At 34.3% G+C, this 25,415-nt stretch overlaps 1 protein-coding gene across 4 annotated transcripts in view; it reads left to right on the top strand.

Moving 5' to 3' along the window:
- PHIP (pleckstrin homology domain interacting protein) overlaps positions 1-25,415 on the top strand; it is a 126,934-nt gene that overhangs the window by 5,076 nt on the left and 96,443 nt on the right. For all 4 annotated transcript variants that reach the window (XM_060283974.2, XM_060283973.2, XM_060283975.2 and 1 more), the window contains exons 5-6: positions 9,370-9,520; positions 9,617-9,715. In XM_060283974.2, coding sequence (XP_060139957.1) covers positions 9,370-9,520; positions 9,617-9,715 — 250 coding nt within the window. The remainder of the gene's footprint in view (positions 1-9,369; positions 9,521-9,616; positions 9,716-25,415) is intronic.

Below are 25,415 nucleotides of genomic sequence, written 5' to 3'. Positions count from 1 at the left end.
GGCGTGAAGGGAATAGTACATATTGATGGGCTGAAGTAGGCAAATCTTCATCCTTTCTTATACATGCAATTATTCTATTGATACTTATACCATTATTTTAAAGAGTTTGAGGCATTTACAAAAATTTTAAAATAAATACCTGTTAAATTCTTAATACTCCTGAATAATTGTAAAGTGGCATGAATATAAAGGGGGAGTTGGATTATCCCCTCCCAAACTGCACAGTGGTGTTTTATGATTGTTATGAGGCAGAAAAGTACTGTTGGAGTCTGTTTCCCGATCTGTACAATGGGTTAATAATAGCTCCTACTTTGTAAGATTATGAGAGTAAAAACTGACTGGTACAAATCAAATACTATGTAAGGGTTTGTGTTTGCTATTATCAGAACTTTAGTAGTAGTAGAAAGGTTGTTCCTACTATAGCTTTCTAACATTTTATAAAAATTAAAGAAAAAACATTTTTATTTCAGAAACAAGTATGCATAACTTTCTGAATATAGTAGTTGCCATATAAAACCGGCTGCTTAAAACTTTAGAAGGTACTGGTAGTATAGTTACTTTGTAGATGCAAGTACAAAATAATTAAGCCTAAGATACAAAGAAAAAAGTATAGTAAATATTAAAAATAAATCATTTTTAAAACATTGTGGGTAGATTTCTAGAAAAATTTTGTTGGTCTGTATAGTGATTCTAACTATGACTGTATTTGTGGAACAGTTAACATTAAGAAATGTTTGGGTGGTTGAAATATGCAGAATTGATTAGAGGATATATGAAGCTCTTTCTTTTGGTCATGATCAGATGGCACTTAGGAATATGTGAAGGGAGCTTGGCTGTTGCATCTGGTTCCTTCTGTACAGAGATTTTTGTAATTTAAAATCATCACAATAGTTTGTAGTTTTGGAAATAGGAGGAGATACTTTGTTTTGTAATGTGGCTTAAAGGTATTTGTTTTAAGCAGAGTTTTAAAAGGACCGTTTTGAATTTATTCTTAAGTGAGTATTTGGTTAAATAAATCCTATGAATGTCAGTCTTTTAGTCCATACAGAATTTCTTTGTCAGATAGACGAGTTTTTTGTTTCTTTTGTCTAGAAACTTTTCTCACCTCTTGCAGCCATTCTTCTTTTTCCTCGATTTTGTGGTTATCTATCATATCACTACAGAATTATAGCAAATAAAATTGTATTTTACCCAACTTATTTTGGACAATACCAGGTAGGTGAATTTCATTCTTACTAGTAGTTTCCACATAGAAGTTTTAGAATTCATAGAAAAATATCCCTAGTACTAAGCAAAGTGGCCATTAGTTAACAGAGTACTAAGTATATACATTTAGAATAATTTCGTATTTTAATGTACTTCCCTTTCAGGAAAGAAAGTCAAGCATTAAAATGAGTGTATTAGAGGAAAAGATTTTAACAGCAAATTTGTTTAGAATACTTCAGTTGCTTTTGTAATTGTACTTAAAAGTGATAAAGACTATTATATAATAGGAACCAAATTGAAAATTCTGGAAGTTTTAAATGTGTAAAGTTTCTGTCTTGTTTGTGAGAACCTCTGTTGTTGACATATGAGTAATTTGTGAAAACAAATTATTTTGGAATTAATAAATACGTTGTTGAGTATATGGAATATAGAGGAGGGTAAGCATTTTATAACAGGTTAGGGAAAATGAAAATTTTTTTTTCATTATGGCATTTGAGAATTCAGGGTACTAAAAATAAAAAATTGTGGTATTGAAATACAAAAGTTTGAGAACCTTTGGTCACTACGGAGCAGGGAGACATTAGATGTGAAGCCGGTCCACCTTTAGTTATTTGCCTCACACACATGTACACACGTATATGCACATACACAAAAGCGGCCTTATTTAAGCTCAGGGATCACAGATAATGAAAAGGATGGTTGGATGAGAAGTTTTTGATATTAGGAAAATTGGGGTAGCAACATTGGTGTAATGCAGTTTCTGCTTTAGTTAAAACTCATTTAAATTGTAAGAGGAGAGAGATTTGTAGTATAAGGCTTAAGTTATTCATGGCAACATGGGTGATAGCAGCCTGCTGCAAAGGAAGCACATAAGGAATCCGTTTATTCTGGGCTCCAGATGGCTGTGGTCACCGTAGCATGACCCGTTTGGTCTCTGTCTGGATAAAGAACAGGCACATAGCCTGTCTTGCCAGAGGTTATAGTATAAATGCAAAAAATACTTACCTTTATTTGTGTCACTTGATTCTGGTTTAGTTTTGGGGTGTGGAAGTACTAAATTCTAGTCAACTTGGAGAAATATGCATTTTCTGAAACAACTTTACACTGCCGTTATATGTGTGATGTTAGTTATTTTGAGTATGGTGTTTGAAACTGAAACATTACTAAAAATGAAACTGATTGTTCTCTTAAGATTATTTATATTGGCGTTTTAAGAATAAACAGTTTAAGAATTTTTAATCTTAAAATTAATAGACAATAACTTTTTCAACAGAATCATAGGTTTAAGTTTTAAATTATACTTTAAGTAAAATAATGTTTTAAAGAAGATTTCTTATTGCACAGATTTTGCTTAGCAAATTTGACTTGATTTAAAAACAGAACTTCAAAATGTTATTTTATAAAGTTAAACTTTGTCATTTTGTTGTGTTTTAAATTATTTTTTATAGAGCATCTTTACTTTGTGGTTTGTGGAAACCTTAATTCTGGATAGAGTTTTGGGTTTTTTTTTAAACAAATATAGTCAAATTGTAATGAATAAAATTTGGAAGAGCAATATTGCATTTTATTTATTTGACAAATATGTATTGATAATTGCATTGATAATTCTAACTGAATTATTATCTAAATGAATTCTTAGGTGGTTGACCAAATTCTGAATATAAGACAGTCCTTTGAGCATGTTTATTCATAGTTATTAAGAGTAAATAGACCACCAAGATTAATTTTGAGACTTAGTAAGATTCTATATTAATTTTATTATACTCTAAGTACAAATAAGTCATAAGCTTGTAAGAGTCCTAAGAATTGTTACCCAGCTTAGAAGATTTGACTTGAAAAATGGTTACATGGGTTTTATTTAAGTTTGGTAATCATAGAGCCTGTTTGACAGTGTGGGGGAAACTAAAGTTGAGAGAAGGAAACTATAGTGTTATAGAAATAACACTAAACTCGGAATCAGAAGACCTCGGTTTGATTACTGTTTCTCCTACTTTCTAAATGTGTGACCTTAACCTTTGGGCCTCAGTTTTCTTTACCTGTGAAATGAGGAAAATACTTAACCTTATTTGCTTGTGAAGATAAATAAATTTTGAGCATACTTGGCACAGAGTAAGTATTCCATATTTTTTTCCTATGTGGAAAAACTATTACAGTTTTTAAAAAATGCTCAGAAAATGTAAACTTGTTTTAAAAAGTGTAGATATAATTTAACCTGCACTTTGTAATAATGGTAACAGATTTATAAATTGTAAGTTTAGAAGTTTTGAGAATTTTAGGGACTGGATTTTAGTAATAGGCCTTATAGAGTGATTAAACAGTGAATAGTGTTTTTAAAATTTTATGATTTTGTTTATATGCTAGAATAGACCTAAAAATAAGAACTATATTCCATGAAGCTGACCTTTTAGAGCTCAGAACCATAGTAGGAAGCAGAAGCAACTAGCCTATCAAATCTGAAAAAAATTGTGAGAAAACAGATGTGGGAGATCTGAAAAACTGTTTTAGAACCAGTCAGGTGTTTGGGACCTAGGGATAAAGTAAAGAGCCTGGTCAAATCAGATCGTTTTGGTGCCAAACATTAGGTGGATCTTATTTTCATTAGGACTTCTTAATTACATCCTAGAGGAAGGACTGGCATTTCTAGGTCTCACCGGTAAATCAAGTAGTTGGAATGAATATATTGATCTAAGCTCACTTTTAAAAGGTCCTTAAAAAGATATCCAGGTTTTTTTTCTCTGTTTAGGTCTAGAAGGATTTTTTTTCAACATGAAAGGTCAACTTCTAAAACATTTCTTTCTGGCTCACTTTAATGCATATGTTGAAAACTATTCAAAATGTCTAATTTATAGCTTGCTTGCACATTGATATATACATATATTTGAGGCAATAGGTACTTTGGAGGGGAGGTAGGGGACGGGCTGTATGATTGTGGCTCTGGAGTTAGATTGCCTTGGTTTGTCTCATCTCTGCCATCCACTAAATGTGTGTGACCTTGGGAGGGTTCTTTTATCTTTTTGTGCCATCATTTCTTTATTAATGGGAATAATAATAGAACATACCTCTTACGGATATTAAAATCATTAACTCAGCTTTTTCATGTAAAACAACAATTACCACAAGGCCTAGCATTTAGTGTGCAGCCAGTATGTGTTAGCTATGTTAGTATTATTAATATTCATCACACTTTACCATTTGGTCATACTTTTTTGTGTTGAATATCTTTAAGAGCTTGAAAGCAGCTCTGGTCCTGAAAAGTAATGGACATATTAGAATTGAGAATGTCAAGTTTTGTTTTGTTTTTCCTTAATAATAGTGTATGGACAATTACTGAAAATCCAGATATAGACATTTTTGGATAAGGGATTTTATTACAATATTGTTTTGACTTTACCTTTTAATTATTTCCTAGTAAATTAAAAGTTCATTCAGACTAAAAAGCTTAAGTTAATATTAAAGATACAGGGTTCTTAATAATTTGAAAATTAAAAATCACATATGTATAGCCATGAATGAGCTATTTTAATTTTTTAAAATTTGTTTTTGTTTTTACATTTTAAATATTGACCATAAATACATGGATTAATATTCATGAAGAATAATGTTGAGAAAAAGATAGTACCAAAAAATAATTTTTATTCATTTTTTAAATTATGTATTGGGGATGTGTGTATATATATGATGCATCTAGGAATGAAAGCTGATGGTCCCTGTTCTCATGTAGTTTACGGTAAAGTGGAGAAGAAAAACATTAAATCATTACATTGTTAAAGGTATAATCACGAACTGGTACATGAATTAAGGAAAAGTCACCAAAGACTGTTCACCTAAGATAATGTACCTAAACTGAATAGGGTGAAGGAAAACAAAGGAAGTTCATTGAAGGGAAGATCTGAAGCAAATAGAAGAGTTATCTGGGCAAGGGGACGTGGGGAAATGCTGAGAGTATATACCACATGGAAAAGCCTGACAGGAGAGAGTGCAGGTAAAGAACCTGAAAGAAAGCCAGTGTGTCTAAATGTGGAAAGAAGTGGGGTCTGGAGAGTGTAGGGCTGGGAATGTGCCAGATGAGGCAGAGAAATAGTAATGGACTATACATGTACTTCAGGGCTTGTAGACCATGTTAAGGATTTGGATCTCCAGAGAGCAAGGAAAGCCTCTGGAGTGCTTTAGGTAGAGGTGACCTGACCAGATCTCTGTTTTGGAAAGAGCATTCTAATTGCAATATAGAGTATAGATTTGAATGAGGTTGTAGAAGGCATGAGTGGATGTGGGAAAGATGAGAGTTTATAGCAAAGATGATTTGAACTTGGATTGTTATTATGGAGATAGAAACGGGTAGATGGGTTTAAGGCTAGGAAGGAAAAATTCATTTGGAGTTGGTGACTGCTTGGATATTTGGAATGAGGTGGGAGGGAGGAATGAACAGTGTGAAAAACGTGACTTCTTGATTTTAGGTTGGTTAGATGGTGTTGCCAGTCACCACCGTAGGGAACTTTTTTGGTGGTGGTGGGTTGGCATGAGCATCATGAGTTTACTTTTGGATATGTTGAGTTGAGGAGGCTTTGGGACGCCAAGGAGGGGAGTCTTTTAAGAAAATCTGATGTGCAAGCCTAGGCTATAGATAAAATTTGGGAAGCTTTGCATAAAGATTGTTCAGGGAGAGAGTGTAGAGTGAGAATAAGAGAGGGTCTGGAACTGGGCTCTTGGATCTCAGACCTTAAAGAACCTCACCCTTTAATGGCTAGATAGAGAAGTCAGTTTTTTTCTGCATATTTTCATATATTCATTTATCTAATAATTAAGCACTTACCTGTAAGTACTATGTTAGGTACTGGGTAGACAGGTAAACAAGTTCTAATCCCGTGTGTTCTTAGGTAGGACATGGATAAAGTAAATTGGCAATTTTAGTATAGTGCAGGGTCTTATGAACCCCAAAACAGGGCATAGTAGTGGTAGGGCCTATATGTGTTTTGAGGGGGAGGGGAAGGGCATCATAGCTATCATTAGATTCCTCCTGAGGTCTAGGTATCAAAATATATTAAGAACACTTAATATGGTATGATAAGTACTACAGAGTTCCGGGGAGTGGGGTAAAGGAATGTTTGGGAAGGAGTTTAATGTGCTGTGGAAACACAAAGATAGAATGTCCCCAAAGAAGAGGCAGAGGCAGGTCATGGAAGACAGTGAGGCATAGACTGACATGAAGGAGAGTGAGGTGTGGAGCTGCAGGGTAAAAATTTCTAGCAGAGGGGTCAGTTTGCACAAGGTCTCAAAGCCAGAAAGCATAAAATTCTCTCCTAACTTTAAAATGAAAGTTGATTTTGAACAATTGAAATATACTAGATAATCAAGGAAAGATTTAGTTGGAAAAAGTGGATTCATAATATTTTATTAAAAAGATACAGTTCTGCAGTGAAGATTTTCAGGTTCACTACCTGAATTGTATTTTGCAAGAAGACCCTAAAACAGGATCATCACAAAACTAAAGTTAACAAGTAATGAACTTTCTCGTTAAACACTTTAAAAAGAATTCCAATCAATTTAAAAAAGTCACATTAGAATAATTATCATGTACAAGTTTGAAAGTCGAAGGGACCCTATAAATATTGTAGACTTTTACTTTAAATTTTTAAGTAAATTATTTTAGGGAAGATTACAGTATAAATACAATTGTAAAATTTTATATTCTGCTGTATTTTCTTCTGAATGCTTTTTCTGTTTAATCATACTAGTGTTTGAAAAAGTATGTTTTGATTCAAGATGATAATATTAGGGAAAAAGGGATTCTGTAACTAAAGGAGTTTGTGAAATAAACAAAATTGAAAAGATATATCAAGATTTTTCAGAGGCTTTAATGTCATTGTGCTTTTGTGACTCTCCAAAGCTTCTCCAAAGAGAAGCGTTCTCCAAAGAGACGTAGTATGTATAATTTGTATTAGAACTTCTTTTCCAGAAGTATTCATTCTACCAGTAATTATTGACCATCTGCTATGTGTGAGACTATTATTTTAAATTATCTTTTCGAAGTGTGGCAATATGGCTACATATTGTCTCTGTGATAGTATATTATGATAAAAAGTAAGGTAGGTTCCTCTTAATTGGCTTGAGCTTATTAGAATGAATATCAGCTAATTCTTTAAAAAAATATCATTCACAGTCTTTTGCAGTTAGAGTATAACAGATACTGCAAGATGGAATGATTTAATCCCTCACTTCCCCCCAAATCTGTCTTACCATAAGGAATTCATACTAAAATTGCCATTACTAAGTGGACTTTTCTTTTAAGTTGTCGTGTCTTTTTTAGGCTATTCTTGGCTATGAAATTTTCTCAGACTTTCCTTGTTATTTATTTATTTATTTTTAATTGAGGTGAAATTGACATACAACATTATTTTAGTTTCAGGTGCACAACATAATGATTTGATATTTGTATATATTGTGAAATGATCACCACCACACTAGTTAATGTCTGTCACCATATATACTTCAAGCATTTTTTTCTCGTCATGAGAACTTTTAAGATCTTCTCTCTTAGCAACTTTCAATTATGCAATACACTATTATTACCTATAATCGCCGTGCTCTTCATGGTGGCTTGAATGTTTTATAACTGGGAAGTTTTGTACCTTTTAACTCCCTTCATCCATGGGAGTGGACGAAATGTGTAAAGGGAGTCAAAAGGTACAAGCTTCCAGTTATTTTTTAAAAAAGAATCTAAGTGAATTTGAGTAGCAATTCTCAAACTTCTTCACCTCAGCACCTCTTCACATTAGTAAAAATTATTGCAGTCTCTTTGTTTATGTGGGTTCTAATCTATTCATATTTAACATTTAAAAATTAAAACAAATTTTAAAATATTTTTATTCATTTAAATATAATAAACTCATTCCATATAAGTAAAATTTTTTTATAACATAATTATGTTCCTAAACAAACCAAATTTGTGAGAAGAGTGGTATTGTTTTACACTTTTGGGGATGTTTAGCGTCTGGTTTAATAGAAGGCAGATTCTTACATCCACATCTACATTCAGTCTGTTGGAACATCACATGTCATGTGGCCTCTGAAAAACTCACAGTACACTCATGAGAAAATGAGAGTGAAAAAGCAAATAACGTCTTCATATTATTCATAATTTTTTTTTAAATTTTTTGGCCGCACCGCGTGGCATGCAGGATCTTAGTGCCCCCGACCAGGGATTGAACCCATGTCCCCTGCAGTGGAAGTGCGGAATCTTAACCGCTGGACTGCCAGGGAAGTCCCTATTCATAATTTTTACCTGAAAAATCCCTAGGGGTCCACAGAACACACTTTGAAAACGGCTGAACTGGAATATTTCGGTGCTACACTGAGAAATTTTTTGTAACTTGATAGCCTAAATATAAGTGAAAAAATAGTGTACTTTTTTTTCTGATGTAATTCTCTTTACATTATTATGCAAATATTGTCTATTTACTAAAGACTTCCAGGATGGATAATAAAAATATAGCATTTTATATCTTGGTTTTGAATGTTAGCATAAATTAAGCAGTACTTTGAAGTTGTTCCAAAAAGCGCTCAAACTTTGTAGTCGGTAGATTTATAGTCAAAACTTGTTTCATTTAACAGTTGGAATTTGGCCTTTCTGTGAGGTTTTTGGTATAAATAAATTATAAAATTCAGCATAGAAATCATGTAAGTGTTTTTAGATTTTATAATGAGAACATGAACTATCAAGTTTCTTTAATCCTGAACTATTCTGGAGATTTTTAAAAAATAATGTCGAAAATACAAAACGTTTATTATATTTGTAGTTAGGTGATTTTTTGTTGTTTGAAGTTTTTGAAAATTGTTAAACTGAAACATACCATTTTAGGGTATAATGCTGTAGGTTTTTTCATTGTTCAGTATTTGCTTTGACTAGCATCTGTTAATTTATAACTTGCTGTATTTAGGTAACATTAATTCTTTAGCATTTTTCCTCCTCAGTGGGGCAAATCATGGTTGGGTAGCTGTTTTATTCTGTGAGTCAAGTGGTTTCACAGAATAAATGTGAACTTTTCCCCCAAGTAAAATGAAATGTTGACTAGCCAGAAATAATTACCATATTTTTTAAAGTTTATTTACTGTAAAGAATTGTATCACTTTATTTAGCAAATATTTTATATGTCTTTCACATAATAGGTGAAGTATTACAGACATTTAGCACCTGATCACTTGCTGCAAATATGTCATCGACTAGGACCTCTTCTTGAGCAAGAAATTCCACAAAGTGTTCCTGGAGTACAAACTTTATTAGGAGCTGGAAGACAGTCCTTGCTACGCACAAATAAAAGTATGAAAAATTTCTATTAGAATTTAGATTTTTTTTCCTCACTTTTCGTCTTTGTGTCTTATTTTTGTATCCATTAAAAATGTATGTGTTTAATAGGCTGCAAGCATGTTGTGTGGAAAGGATCTGCTCTGGCGGCATTGCATTGTGGAAGACCACCAGAGTCACCAATTAACTATGGTAGCCCACCCAGCATTGGTGAGTTGTTTGAGTTCATTACCAAGTTGATATCCTCTCGGTAAAGAGCTTTTGAAAATAAAAATGTTTTTACTTGCTGCGAAGTCAGAGAATTTCATATTATGTACGTTAGCGTTCAAAGAGGAAAAAGCTCTCAGAATTTTTTTCTTATGATAGTAATCTATAGTGAAGAAGTCATAATAATGTGTAATTATGGATTGTATATATTGTACCTATCTAAGCTAATTAGTTCATTGGTATTTTTACAAAAAATTGTTTATTAAGATGTATATCATTAGGCTGATTTAATGGGCAACTGTTACCATAATACAGATTAGTTGTACTGATGGAAAACAAAAATAGTTTTGTTATTTTTATGAGTAGTCATGTTTTTTTTTTTGGCTTTAAAATTTCAAAGGAGGAAAACTGATGCAGATAGGTCTTCCTCTTGAAATGGCCTCTAGATTCATCCCTTTTACCTCTACTATGAAAAGGCCCTTGTCTTTCCCGAATTACTATAGCATCATTCAAACTAGTATTGCTTCCGGTGTCTTCTCCCTCTCTCCCTTTCAGGTCATACTGCATAACACTGTAATTTTAATCTTATTTAATATGTCACTCTTCTGCTCAAGGTGGTATATGAGGTAGCTTATGCTATTTTAATGGTGTTGCAGTTCCTCTACCACCAAGTCTATACTTCTGACTTTCAGAGACCTTCATGTTTTAATCATAGCCTCCTCTCCTATCCCTACCCTCCTGCCTAGCCAGAAATGTTATTCTCCCTCTTTCTTCCACCTATCCAAATTATACTTATTTCTTCCTTATCTGGATAATTACAGTCAGTATTACTGTTTTATAATTCATCAGTATTACAGTTTTGTATAACTTTCATTTAATGTTTATATAGAATATCTTTTTCTGTTGTTTTATTTTCAACCCTTTTGTATCCTTTTATTTTCCATATCTTAAAAAATAGCGTAGAAGTTGTTTTTTAAAAATACAATATGACAAATTTTGTGTTTCACCTGGGACATTTTGTCCTTCATATTGCAATTATTGATATATTTGGGTTTAAATCTAACTGTTGCTGGGAAGATGATCTCTTTTTCTCTGGCTGCTTTTAAGATTTTCTGTCTCTCGTTGGTTTTCTGCAGTTTGACTGTGCTGTGTCTTAGTGTCAGTTTTTTCTATTTATCAGGCTTGAGATTTATTAGGCTTCTAGAATCTGTAATGTCTTTTGTTGGCATTGGAAAATTGTCAGCCATTATCTTTTAAAATATCATGTCTGCTTCATTCTCTGTTCTCTCCTCTGGGACTCCAGTTAAACAGATGCTAGACTTTCCCACTTTTTCTTCTCTCTTACCCTCTCTTTTACGATTTACATCTTTTTCTCTGATGCATTCTGGATAGTTTTCTTTAACCTGTTTTCCAAAGGTATGCTATGTTTGTATGGTGGGTAATCATGGATGATGTTTTTTTTTCAACATACAATTGTCCTGGTTAAATAATGATTTCTGTATAGTCTTACTATAACGAACAACTATTAAAACAACAAAGGATTTGAGACACTAGAGTTTATTTTCACTTGGAACATTATGCTAGGAGGTTGAACAGTTTTCTTGAAAGAAGGGGAAGGTAAATTTAATAGGAACTTCCCCTCTAGGGAAAAGTTTATCCTCTTTTTGAAAAAATGCATATAATAAGGGGAATATGTTACGTTGTTCTTTCAACACATTGTCAAGCAGCCCTGTGGTAGGCAATGAAAGTGCAAAAATGGTTGATAGTAAATAACTTCCCTCTTAACATTTGCTATGTGAGTAATTACTCTGTTCTAGTCACTATTCTAACCATTTTCCATTTATTTTCTTTTTTAAAACCTTAAATGGTCTGTAGGTAGGAAATATTCTTACTTTACAGAGAAGGAAATTGAGGCATGAAAGGGTTTGGTGACTTGACCAAGGTTACACATTTAGTGAGTCGTGAAGCCACAGTGACTCCCATCATGCTATGCCTTATTCTCAGTTAGCTAATAGTAATACTTGGCTACTCAAGAAAGTTGGTATTAGTCACTTTTTGGAAAAAGATACCAAATATTTATAAAGTCAGATAAAAAATTTTAGGCCAGGTCATTTATAGTCAGATGAGTAAATATTGCTGACATGGATGTAGGGGATGTAAATATGGCAAAAATATCTTGAGTTTTGTGTCACATCAGAGTGACACAACTGGTATATTGAGGTAATATATTGAGGTAGTAGAATTAATTACCAGGCAGGTAATTGTACCTTTCTGAAAGAGTTTTATTTCATTTTTAAAGTTTATGATAAATTTTCTTCCCATTCAAATTTTCAGGAAAGTGTTCTTTATATTTAAAAAAACACCTGTACTAGAATGCGAGTTTTACCTGCTTTCTTGTTTTATACTCACACATAGTTTTTGACATCTCTAAAGAGAAGCTGGACTAATCAAAACGACTCTACTTATTAATAGTCATTGTTTAGTGTCATGTCTCGTCAGTTCACCTTGGTGACAATCTTGGATGTCCTGTCATTGCTATAAAAGTTTGACTAGATGGTAATGGAAAGAAAAATTCAGTAGGCTTTTTGGCAGAATAGTTTGCCTGCATAGTGATACAGTGTATCGTTTCAAGTTATCACAGAGTATGAGTCAGAAGATTTTTCTTTTTTAATATGAACGTTCGTATCTTATTTTGTTGATTGCTCTGCCATTTTCTGTCTGGCTACCTCTAAAAATTTTCCTTGCTCTTTCCTTGGCCAATGTAGTATTACCAAGGATCAATGTAAATAAGAAAAAAACTTTAGCTTTGTAGTTTTTCATAAAATATGGGTTGAAATGTTTAATGTAGATTCAGATATTTAAGTTTTGATACATTTGGGAAATAGGGTTTTGTTTAACAAACTTTTAATTTTGAAATAAGAAATTAGTTGCTGAAACGTTGCACAAAGAGCTCCTGTATACCCCTTATGCAGTTTTCCCTAATGTTATAGATCTATATTACCTGATATTTCTTAAAACTACTCCACCAACATTGGTACGTTATTATTAACTAAACGCCAGACCTTATTCATATCTCATCACATTTTTCCACTAATTACCTTTTTTTGTTCCAGGATCCAGTCCAGAATACCATACTGCACTTAGGGTTTGCTCAGTTTTTTAAATTGAACTTTTTGCTGTAACTCAGAAGATCATTTAAGTTCAGGGTGATGGTAAATTGGATTTTCCTTTCTTAGATTTTTTTTCCTGTAAGGCCTATATATTCTGTTCCAGTCTTTTGAATCTGTTTTCCATTACCATTGCCATAGCCACATTGTTGGGCCTTGGTACTTTTTGCTTGGAGCTCTACGTCATTCATTCACTTAGCAAGTAAATATTGAGTCCCTACATTATATCTGATACTGGGTTAGATCTGGAGTTGCAGGATAAAGAAGAACATGGGCTCTGCTTTCCTAGAACTTACAGGTTACCTGATCTACTGCCTCCAGTCTTGTTCCTCTACCCTAGGACTTAGCTCTAAACCAGGGTTTCTTAACCTCAGCACTGTTTACATTTTGGGCCACATACTCTTTTTTGTAATCGGCTGTCTTGTGCATTGTAGGATGTTTATCAGCATCCCTGCCTGTATCCATTAAATGCTAGTAGCAATTCCTTTCCTGAAATCTTGACAAGCAAAAATGTCTCCACACATTCCCAAATGACCCTGGGGTAAAATTGCCTCCAGTTGAGAACCACTGCCCTGAACTTTCTAAAATGCAAATGTGATCATGTCATGCCTCCTTTTCCCCAGTGACTTTGAATAGTCTCAACTCTGTAATGTGGCTCACAAAACTGACCTTTTCCCACCTTTTCCTCACCTATACTTTGTGCTATAGCTTTGTATAACTATTGGGCAGTTCTTAAAATCAGCCATTTGTCTTGATCCCTTTCTCTCTGCAATGTCCCTCATTCTATGAACATTTATCTATTCATCCTTTAAAACCTAAATGTAACCAGGTAGGATTAAGTGCTTATACAAATCTCTACTGTAGCTTTTATCACGTAGTCATGGCTATTTACCTTTTTTTTCCTACTATACTGTTAGTTTCTGGAGGTTGGAAATTACGTTTTAGTGCTCTGTGTACACCCAACTCCTCAGCATTAGTATTAAATGAAGAGGCAATAGGTAATTGATGTAATTGGTGAACTGCAGTGGGACAAGAAAAGTTCAGAAGTGGTAGGAGGTAAAAAACAGAATAGGTGGTTGGAAGAAGAGAGACTTGGTCCAAGGATACCTTTGAGGTAAGCAAAACCCCCAGACACTGATTTTTAGGAAATCAAGGTTTATTAGTGAACTGGGTTATCGATTCATTACACTTGGAATATTAAAACCCATACCTGTATAATTTCAAAACCAACTCTTGAGTTTATCTCAGTGCTTTCTTATCCTGTTGTATTTTGTTACCTGTTTATAAATCCTGACTACTTTGTACCTCCTATTATTTGATGTAAATTGTGAAAATTGAACTGGAATTCAGTCTCAGGGCAGGAGAACCAAAGTGGTTGGCTCCTTTCCAGCCCTTTACAACCTCCTTTAATAATGTTTTCGAAAGCAAGAAAACCAAAAGATACTACTAGTCCATTGTTATCACTAGTTTCAATTTTCTATGGAAGATTTGTGAATGTGTACTTGGCATGGCCACGTTTATTTTCAAAGGTACTAACAGATCTCTGGTACTGTCCTTTCTTACATCCTTACCCATATTATGCCTGTTTTCAGATATAGTTTATTCTGTATTTATTTGCCTGTGATAAACAACCCTACTTCAATAGTAAGTGACATGGTGGGGGGAGAAAATAGGAAAGGAGATACCTAGATACATTAAGTCTGTTTTTAAAGTTAAATGTGGAGATTCATTTAATGCATGTTTATCTTGTGGAAAGGATTGTATTAAATTAAAGCAGTCATTTGCTAATTGCCTTGTTTGCACTTTTCTTAGGTTTACCATGTTAGCAAAGTAAACTTTTTCTCTCTAGATTTTCCAGTTTTCATCTTTTATGTTGTTTTGCCTAGGTACTTCCATATGTTTGTTATTTTACTTGTTGCTTCTGCAGCACGGTTGCAGTCTTGGTGAGTGGAAATAAGGAGTATTAGGGAACCTGCTTCTTAAAAATGTATGCGTGTGAGGAAACAGCTTTGCCTTGAAAAACAGCTTTACTACACAAACATCCAATTAATGCTAAAAAGCCTATACAGTAGTTCCCCTTTATCCATGGTGGATATGTTCTAAACCCTCCAGTGGTTACATGAAACCTCAGATAGTACCGATCCCTATATATACTATGTTTTTTCCTATACATACATACCTGATAAAGTTTAATTTATAAATTAGGCACAGTAAGAGATTAGCAACAATAACTAATGATAAAATAGAACAGTTACAACAATATACAGTTGACCCTTGAACAGTGCAGGGCTTAGGGGCTCTGGCACCTCCATCCCCTGCAATTACGTAATACTATAGTAAATATTTGTTGAAAAAATCCTAATATAAGTGAATCCATGTTGTTCAGTGGTCACCTATAATGTAATGAGTTTTGTGAATGTGGTCTCTCTTTCTCAAAATATCTTATTGTACAAATTTAATGCCTTTTTTTTTTAACCTCAACCAAGCACTTATCACACAGTGTGGCTATAATTTTTGTGGTTTGAAGTGCAACAGCAAAACTAGCACAAATTTCTTTTTCCTTCTTCACGATTTCACGGATAGAATATTGTTACTGTAGATTTTAGCAACCTCAGCATAGGATTTTTTCTTTCTTTCTTTTTTTTTTTTTTTTTGCCCATGCCACTTGGGTTTGCAGGATCTTAGCCAGGCCCCGGCAGTGAGAGCACCGAGTCCTAACCACTGGACTGCCAGGGAATTCCCAGGATTTTTTTGTTTTTCTTTCCTTACTCACTTGAGAATTTTCACCTTTTCACTTAAAGGAAGCACTTTACAGCTTCTCTTTGGCTTATCCGAATTGCCTGCATTACTACTCTTGCGCTTTAAGCCATTAGTAGTAAAATAAGGGATACTTGAACATAAGCACTGCAATACCAGGGACAGTCAATCTGATAGCCCACAGGATCTGATAACTCAAATGGTTACTAAGTGACTAAATGGCCAGGATACTGGGTAAAGGGATGATTACATCCTGGGTAGCATGGACCTGGAGGGCGAAAAGTTTTTCATCATGCTACTCAAAGTGGTGTGCAATTTAAAACTTAGGAATTGTTTATTTCAGGAATTTTCCATTTAATATTTTCGGACCATGATTGACTACAGGTAACTAAAACCATGGAAAGAGAAACCATGAATAAGGGGGGGAGTACTGTACCTTAAAAGGAGTTTTAAAGCTTGTCCACATTTCTGGTTTTCTCTGAGGAAAGTAGTTTGAACAAAGGCAGCAAATATTCACTTAAAATTAGGTATGAATCTTGACTGTGTTCAACATGTGTGGCCTTAGGCAAATTGTTTAACTTTTCAGCCTCTCAACCTTCTCATCTGTAAAACGGAGATAATATCTACCATATCCAGTTATTTGGAGGCTTAAATGAGTTAGCAAAGTGAGGCACAAAGCAGGTAACAATAAATGTTACTTTCTGCCCTTTCTTTCTGTAATTATCATTTAGCAAAATGAATTATTTTGCTGATAAAGCTTGAGTACATTTTTAAAGAGAAGGTTCTTTTCCCTTCTCATTTTCACTGTTATATTTTGCCATATTTCCAATATTGTATTTGACTTAACTCTGCAACTGCTAATTTCTTAACATATCTGGCACTGAGCTAGGATCTGGAGTTGCAGGGTTAATTTTTTACTTATGTGACTATATTTCTTACAAAACTATTAGAAAGATTGTTTTATGTTATTATAAACCTTTGAGCTTCAGCATATAATGTCTAATTTAATATTTGGCATATAATTCAGTAAAGCATAAGATTCTAATAATCTGTGGCCTCTTTCCTGTTCATTTATTCTTTCCCTAATATTTCCTATTCAGTCTTGTTCCTTTTCCTGCCTTCTGCACGATCCATACGTTAATCCTTAGTTAGGTGTTCTACTCATCACTTATTTGAATATATTTTTTTCAATCTGTTATTTTCTCAGTAATCATTTTTTCTTCCAGAACTCATTTTCTTCTGCGATTTTAGTCTTCTGCTTTTCTAGTTATATAGTTTTATAATTTGTGTTGTTTTTTAACAATTTCTGATTTAGCTATATATGTATATATATATATTTTTTGGGGGGTGGGAGAGGGTCTTGGTTTTTGTTTTTTAATCTGTCCCCTGTATGATACGCATTTATTTACATTTGTTTTCCTGACTACTTTTAGGGTCTGGAGGGTAGAGGTTACATTTTATTGTTCTTTATAGACCCAGCTCATCAGCATTAGTAAAAAATAAAGAGGCAGTATGTAATTGCTGTAATTGATGAACTGGGGTGGAACGAGAAAAGTTAATGACATTCAGGTTTTCACTTGTCACAGGTTTTTGTTTTGTTAACTCTCTTCTCCCTACCCCCTCCTCTGCCCACCTCTTCTTTTCTTTGCTTCCTAAGAACAGGTAGCTGTGAGAGACGACTAAAATGTATTTGCATTTTTGGTTTTTAAGGGAAATAAAGCTAATGTTTATTATGCCAAAATACCAAATATATAAAATAGACATTATTATTTACATTTTTTTCTTTTGCTTAAATTTCTTTTCAAATTATGATTGACCAAAAAAGGGAAGGCACTTTGAAGAATGACAGTTTCCTTGGGTGAGTTTAAATTGTTGCTCTTGTAGCTGTGTTTTATTTTCTTTTGTAAGTCATAAGATGAAATTTGTTTCTAGGTTATAGATGTGATGAGAGGTCTTCTCCCCCTCCCCCCCTCCCCCCTCCCCCCCTTTTGATGTGTCTGGCAAGTAATTTCAGTAGTAATTAGGAAGCACTGGCCATTGCCTTTTTTAGTTTGCATCATATATTTTTCTAGATTGATTATTGGGTTTGTAAGTGAAGCAAGTTATTATATTTTCTTCATAAAGTCTCTGTTTATTTTGAATTCCTTCAGGGAACCTTTGAAGTTAAGGATTAAACATCTTCCTAGACATCTTGAAAACTGGGAAGTCCATGATTAGGCTGAGTAGATACTTACATAAACAGCAGCAATTTGTTCATCTCCTTAAGGGAGATGTAGGGGAAAAATGATCTCCCACAAAAGTCTTTAAAATAAAAGAAAAACTGTTCAATAAAATTTGCATTTATAACATCTGACGATTTGACTGTTTAAGGACAGTAAATATAGATGTTAGTACATAGTACCTTTGAGTTTACAAAACGTTTTGTTTTATTTGCTTTTCATAGTAACTCTGCAAGATACCCCTACTTTATTAATGAGAAAACTGAAACTTAAGAGAGGTAGTAACTAACTGAGTTATATCCCTGGTTATTTTGTTTCTGATCTTCTTATGCATTGAACTTTATATCACATTTATATAGCACCTTTTTACCTGTTCTGTGAAATTCTTTTTTTTTTTGCGGTACGCGGGCCTCTCACTGTTGTGGTCTCTCCCGTTGCGGAGCATAGGCTCTGGACACGCAGGCTCAGCGGCCATGGCTCACGGGCCCAGCCGCTCCGCGGCATGTGGGACCTTCCCAGACCAGGGCACGAACCCGTGTCCCCTGCATCGGCAGGCGGACTCTCAACCACTGCGCCACCAGGGAAGCCCTGTGAAATTCTTTATCCATTAGTCTTGTTACCACCTGTGTCCATTTGTTGATTTGGGATAGGAGCCTTTTGAATTATGCCCCAGTATAAGAACTCTAGAAACAATAAAACATGGTGTGTTCTCTCAAGTTTATATCTTGCCAGATAAATACTTAAATTTGAGAGAAAATAGTTCCGTGAGAAAACCTTTGTAATCTTGTTGGCGCACTGATTTAAGTTTTTCTAAAATGAAATTTTGTTTTTGGAACCCTCTGATTTCTTTTGTAAAATCACCTTTTGCTTTTAGTTATATACCTTCTGATCTTTTCTTTTTGTAGTCAAGAGATAAAACTGCAGTTATCCCAAAGCAAATCTTTTACTATATTACTCCCACTTCTTTCTCCCTAAAAAACTTCAACTTACTGTCCTCGGGAAATAGCCCAAAATGCCTCGCATAGCTTAGAAAGCACTTTGCAGTCTGCCTTCGACCTTCTTGGTCTCTCCAAGAAGGTCTCTCTTTGACGCTTGCCCCTTTGTGCTCCGTGGGCTTGTCACACCCGACTTCTTTATGTAGCTTGAATGTTATGCTCTTTGCAGCCTCGGACCATTGCACATGCTCTTCCCTCCACCTAGGTAGAATATTCTCCCCTCCCACCAACATTCTCTGGCTGTTCATTTTTCAGGTCTTAGTTTAAATGTCAGTGTTTTAGAGAAGTCTACCCTGACTCCCTGATATCCTCCTGCCCTATATGTTTAGGACCCTCTGCTGTATATTTCAGGATTTCCCTGTACCTTCTATTTGATGACACTTATCATTGTTATAAGTCCTTGTTTCATGTCTTTCTTCCCTGCTAAACTGCAATCTCCATGATGGTAAGTTCTGTCTTTTTCTGTTATATCCTTTAGCTCATACTTGGCCCATGTAGGTGCTCTATAAATGTTCGTTGACTCAAAATTGAATGATTAAAATGTTTGGGGAGAAAAAAACAAAACTAACTTTTTAAAAAATGAATTTTTATTGAAATAACTATTAAAATATTTTAAAATATTTAAAACTGAAAATATTATACCATTGTAGTATTTTCTGTATCATCACACTAGTTTCCAGGAAAGAAATGAGGAGGAAGAATAATACAAATCAAGCAATTGTAAAATTCTAGTAAATTACCATCCTAGTAATTGTAATGTCTGGTTTTTTGTTTGGTTTTTTTTTAGTGCTTATTTTGGTATTTGGTTTATGATATTTTTTGCTTAACTCTTGAAATCATTTTTTCACTTTCTGTATTTTATTTCAGTTGCTATTTGAGTTCTCCTTTTCAGACATTATTCTTATTTGTGATACCCGCTAAATCTTAAGAAACACGGTGTCTTTCAAATGGGAGTTACAGCTAAACATTGAATTGAATATGTAGAGATTTAGAGGGCAGCTACTGTGCATACTAATTATTTTAGATACAGTTGTAGAATAAGGAGAGAGGCTCTCTTGGGCGTTATGTCACCCAGGTAATTATTTCCCTTTACTCTTGCATTCTCTCTTGCCTCCCCCCCCCCTTATTTTGTGGACAGAAAAGCTAATTACAGGATTTTCCTTCAAATGTTGCAATCCCTTGTACTTTAAAGTTGGGACTTTTTGTTCATTATAGTTACTGTTTCAGCATTTTATTTGTCTTGTTCATATGTTGCTTCCTTACTAGTTACTGGTGTAGTATGATAAAGAGACCAGATGGTGCTGTAGAAATTAACCAACCTGTATTGAATTATTTCCCAGGTTATCTCTGGCCCTCAAATTATGAATATTTGGTTGTAATTTCCTACTAATATCTATATTAGTAACCCCAGAAGAATTATTGTGGCGAACTTTTCAGTTGTGGCTCTAAAGAGAATTAAATGTTAGAAGTTCCTCCTTATACGATTCCTTCCCAAATAAAATTGAACCTAAACTACCTTTGACATCTTTTACTTTAAAAACTTAATGGGAGGGCTTCCCTGGTGGTGCAGTGGTTGAGAGTCTGCCTGCTGATGCAGGGGACATGGGTTCGTGCCCCGGTCCGGGAGGATCCCACATGCCGCGGAGCGGCTAGGCCTGTGAGCCATGGCCGCTGAGCCTGTGCTTCCGGAGCCTGTGCTCTGCAACGGGAGAGGCCACAACAGTGAGAGGCCCGCATACTGCAAAAAAAAAAAAAAAAAAAAAAAAAACTTAATGGGAAAGATTTTAGAAACAAAACTTATAAACAAAATTGATGGCCCTTTGTATTTTATGGCTTTCGAATCAGACTAGATGTGAATTCTTTGTAGCATGTCATTCAGTCCATGGTCAAATAGGCAATGGTTATTCTCTGTAGTGTAGTATACTTTCAAATACTTTAATATACTTAGTCTTTTTTTTTTTATGATTAAATGAGTTTGAATTCCTTGCATCTTTATCCCTGGACCTGTTTTTATCAGTCTTGAATTTAAGTTAATCTCCTTAGATAGTTCATATTTTTCATATTGCTCTTTTGACCTCCTCGAGGTAGATTGAGCTATACTTTATTTAATAAAAAATTAATCAGGATGTATATATGCTCAATAGAGAAAACTTGGAAAATAGAACAGCTCAAAAATTAACCAGTCTCACTGGTTGTCTGTTATTAATACTTTTGCATGTTTCCTCTCAGTCTTTTTTTCTAATATTTGTCTACCTAGCCAGCATGGTAAGAGTGCACTCTTTGGAACCAAACAGCCTGAATTCAAACCTGGGCTTCACCTCTGGGAAAGTTACGTTTTGTCCTTCAGTTCTGTTATTGGTAAGGAATATCCCCAGTAAGGAGGTAATAGTAGTAGCCATGTTAAAAGATGTGTGAGGATTAAATGAGAATATATGTAAAGTTCCTTGAACACTGCCTGGCATGTAGTAAAGTACTCAGTAAATATTAGCTATTATTTTCCAGATCTGCTACACATCATAATAGTTTTCCACAGCTTTTTTTTCTCCCCACCACAAGCACAGCAGATAAGACTTCTTTTCTATCAGATTCTTGAAGTCCCAGTAAGAACCTCTCTCTCTAGCTTCAGTCCCTGGTGACTTTTGTCTTCCTTTATATGCGTTTTCTCAAGATAGGTGATTCTTGGCTTTAGCATAACTTCTTTTTTAGAAAATTATATAGCTGTTTTTTTGTGATCTGCACGGTTGCATCATCTCCTTTTCATTCCAACATTTTTGTGATTCTTTAACAAAAATAAAATGTTACGTAATTTCACGCGTTAGCAAATACCTTATACCACACAATACTTTATTTAATGGAAATCACCAACACCATGTAGAGACAACTTTTTGGACTCATAGTGAATTTGGAAGGTTATTTCTATGAAATTGCCCTCTGAGTGCCTGATCATGGTTATATGTAGCATTATTTTGTTGGGAAAACTAATTATTGTCTAAAGAGGTAAATCATTTTAGAATTTGTTTTCACATGGTCTTGCTTACCTGTTTATCATTATTTTTGTACAGGCATACTTCAGAGATATTACGGGTTGGGTTCTAGACCACCGTGATAAAGTGAATATCACAGTAAAGCAAGTCACACAAATTTTTTGTTTTCCCAATGCATATAAAAGTTATGTTTACTCTGTACTGTAGTCTATTAATTGTGCAATAGCATTATGTCTGAAAAAAAATGTTGACGTCTTAGAAAATAATGCTGTTGGAAAAATGGTGCCAGTAGACTTGCTCAATGCAGGGTTGCCACAAACCTTCAATTTGTAAACAGAAATAAAACGCAGCAGTATCTGCAAAGTGCAATAAAGCAAAGCACAGTAAAATGTTTGTAGTTCACTTTAGTTCTGTAGATTTCCAAAGTTTGGAGAGCCTTTATTAACACAGATTGTGGAGATTAAAATAAAATCTAAGTACTGATTATCCAGAATCCACTCTTTTTTTTTTTTTTTTTTGCTGGTACGCGGGTCTCTCACTGTTGTGGCCTTCTCCCGTTGTGGAGCGCAGGCTCAGCGGCCATGGCTCACGGGCCCAGCCGCTCCGCGGCATGTGGGATCTTCCTGGACCGGGGCACGAACCTGCGTCCCCTGCATCGACAGGCGGACCCTCAACCACTGCGCCACCAGGGAAGCCCCATTCTCTTTTGTACTTTAATTTAGGAACTGTTTATATGGTTATTAATTACAAGTTACAACTACTTTTGCATTTTATTTACAGAAACTCTGGGAGCTTTCCAGGTGTTTTCTTTAACCAGAATCAGAGAATAAAATTGGCCAAAATATAGTACAAAAATGAATCTAATAAAATTTTTTTAAAAAAAATTAAAATCTTCTAGTAAAATACTCTGATGTTTCCTATCTGAGTACCCTTTTTTCTGTTATCAGAAAAGGGTCGAGGTTGCACCTTCTGAAATTACATACTCTTTCTTTTTGCCTCCTCATTTGATTCTTCTACTGCCACAAACATTAATTCTCCAGGTTTTGGCGTCTACAGCCACATGCCTCTCCTTGCATTCATTATGCTGCCAGCTGGGCTCTGCTTTCATGTGCTGGCAAAAGTTGTAGGCACTAGTCCTGGGCCCTCCAGTTCTGATTGTTAAGGCGGAACAGCTTTTCTACTGGTCTAGATATTGTATAGCATGTTATGTTGTTCATAAGAGTTAAAACAACAACAGCAAAAAACCCTAACTTGTGCATTTTTGTTAATTCATAGTAATTTTAGTATTTTTTCCCAATTCATCTTTTTTAACAATGACTAATTTTGATCTTGGGTAATTTATTACAGTTGCACCATGTGCCCTTGTCAATTTTTGTTTATTGATTGATTGATTGGCCACGCCATGCGGCTTGTGGGATTTTAGTTCCCCGACCAGGGATTGAACCTGGGCCCTCAGCAGTGAGAGATTGGAGTCCTAATCACTGGGCCACCAGGGAACTCCTCCATTTTTTAAAGTACTTAGCAGGATGGTCTTGGAGGGTATTATGCTAAGTGAAGTAAATCAGAGAAAGACAGATACTGTATCATGTCACTTATATGTGGAATCTAAAATAATTCAACAAACTAGTGAATATAACAAAAAAAAAGTAGACTCACAGATAGAATAAACTAGTGGTTACCAGTGGGGAGAGGGAGGGGGAGGGGCAATGTAGGGGTAAGGAATTAAGAGGTACAAGCTTATGCATAAAGTAAGTTATAGGATATATTGTACAACACAGGGAATATAGCCAATATTTATGATAACTGTTAACTGGAGTATAGCCTTTAAAAATTGTGAATCACTGTATTGTACACCTGTGACATATAATATTGCATAACAAGTATACTTCAACTTTAAAAAATGGAAGAAAAAAAAGTACCTGTCAGAAGGAGGAAACCTTTTGGAGGGAGGTGATAGTATTTCTGCTTTAGTTCTTTCTTATTTGTAGAGATTTTGTCACATATTTTTCTAATATGCTCAGAAATGTAGTCACTAAGGTTATTGCAGATGCTCTTTTCTGGCAGCTACCCATTTTTTCCCCCGTGAAACTTGGTTCAAATGATACAGATTTGTATAATGAGGAAAACTGAAGTAAATCTGCTTATGTTTATCTTTTTCTAAAATCATCTGCATTGAAAATTTCGGCCCAGCTATAGGACCAAAGTACCGTATTCCTGGATAAACAGATGTCAGTTGTTTATAAGTGAATGAAATTAAACTTATATTTCCAACAAATTAGTTTTTTTTTAAACTTTTCAGTCATCTTCAAATTAGATAATAATAAATCAGGAGTAAGATTTTTTTAAAAGGACACATGAAGAAGAATAGCCAGATAAAAGCTAAAATGCCATTAATTATAAATTAAAAATTTTGGCAGTGGCATATAAATAGACGTCATCAGCAACCTAGCACAGAAATGTATATAAGATAATTTAATAGAATAGAGAAGGATTAGTTAGTGAAAAGACTGGAACAAATAGTTGATTAGGGGAATCTTTAGAGACTCACCTAGTAACATACTAAAACTCCAAATACATTAAGTAGTTAAGTGAGAAATTTAAACCACATAAAAGTAAAAGTAAATGGGTATTTATTGTACCATTGGCTGATAGAAGAACCTTCATATTAAAGTACTAGAACAAGTTACAGAAGAAAAGAAAAATATTGATAGAATTGGCTATGTAAGTGTGAAATCGTGAGATGTCACAGAATAGCATAATATGAAAACCAAGTATATTTGTGGAAAATGTTTCTGGAAGTATAACTTGAGAAGTCGAAGTAGAGAGAGAATAACTTGCTTAAAATCTCCACAGTGTCAAATTTAAATACAAGTCTGTCAAACTTAAAGCCTAGCTTTTATTTCATTAAGGAATATGGAGTAGCTATTAAAATGCTGTTTATGAGGGAAGTCTCTGCAAAATTTTATGTGATTGCTTTAGGTGGTAGAGTGATGTAGACTTTATGTTCTTATTTTCTACATTGAGTATTTATTAGTATTATGATTAAAGAAATAAATCAATTCTTGAAAAATAATTTGGTGTGAACTAGGAAGAAATGGCTTGTGGGGGAATTTTATTTATCATTTTATTACCTAGAATGTATCCACAGAAGTAACAGCTAAGACCCTACTGGCTAGATATATCTAGTTATATACAGTAGTTACACCTGACTTTAAGAAATCGTGGGCCTTTTGTTTATCTTCAGTAATTAGTTCTATAGACTTGTGCACATAGACTTTGTTTCAAAGACTGTTCTGAGTGATTTGCTACAAATGACACTGTTCACAATTTTGCTCCTTTTCTCGCTTCAGAGAGAATAATACTTCAAATGGATAACAGTGATTTCTGGAAGTTTTATTTCACTTTACTGGTCTGTTCCCTCAGAAGACATTGAGTAAATATTTTTACCTATCCCTTTGCCTCCAAATTAAGTAAATTTAGCAGGGCAGTTGAAATGAAGAACTGTTTCAATATACTTTGAATCTATAATCTGTCCAATAAAGAAATCCATTTTTGTTTTATTTCCTAAACCAAATTGTTGT

The sequence above is a fragment of the Globicephala melas genome, chromosome 14, assembly GCF_963455315.2.
Source record: "Globicephala melas chromosome 14, mGloMel1.2, whole genome shotgun sequence".
Classification (NCBI taxonomy): Eukaryota; Metazoa; Chordata; class Mammalia; order Artiodactyla; family Delphinidae; genus Globicephala; species Globicephala melas.
This window is presented reverse-complemented; position numbering and strand designations above follow the sequence as displayed.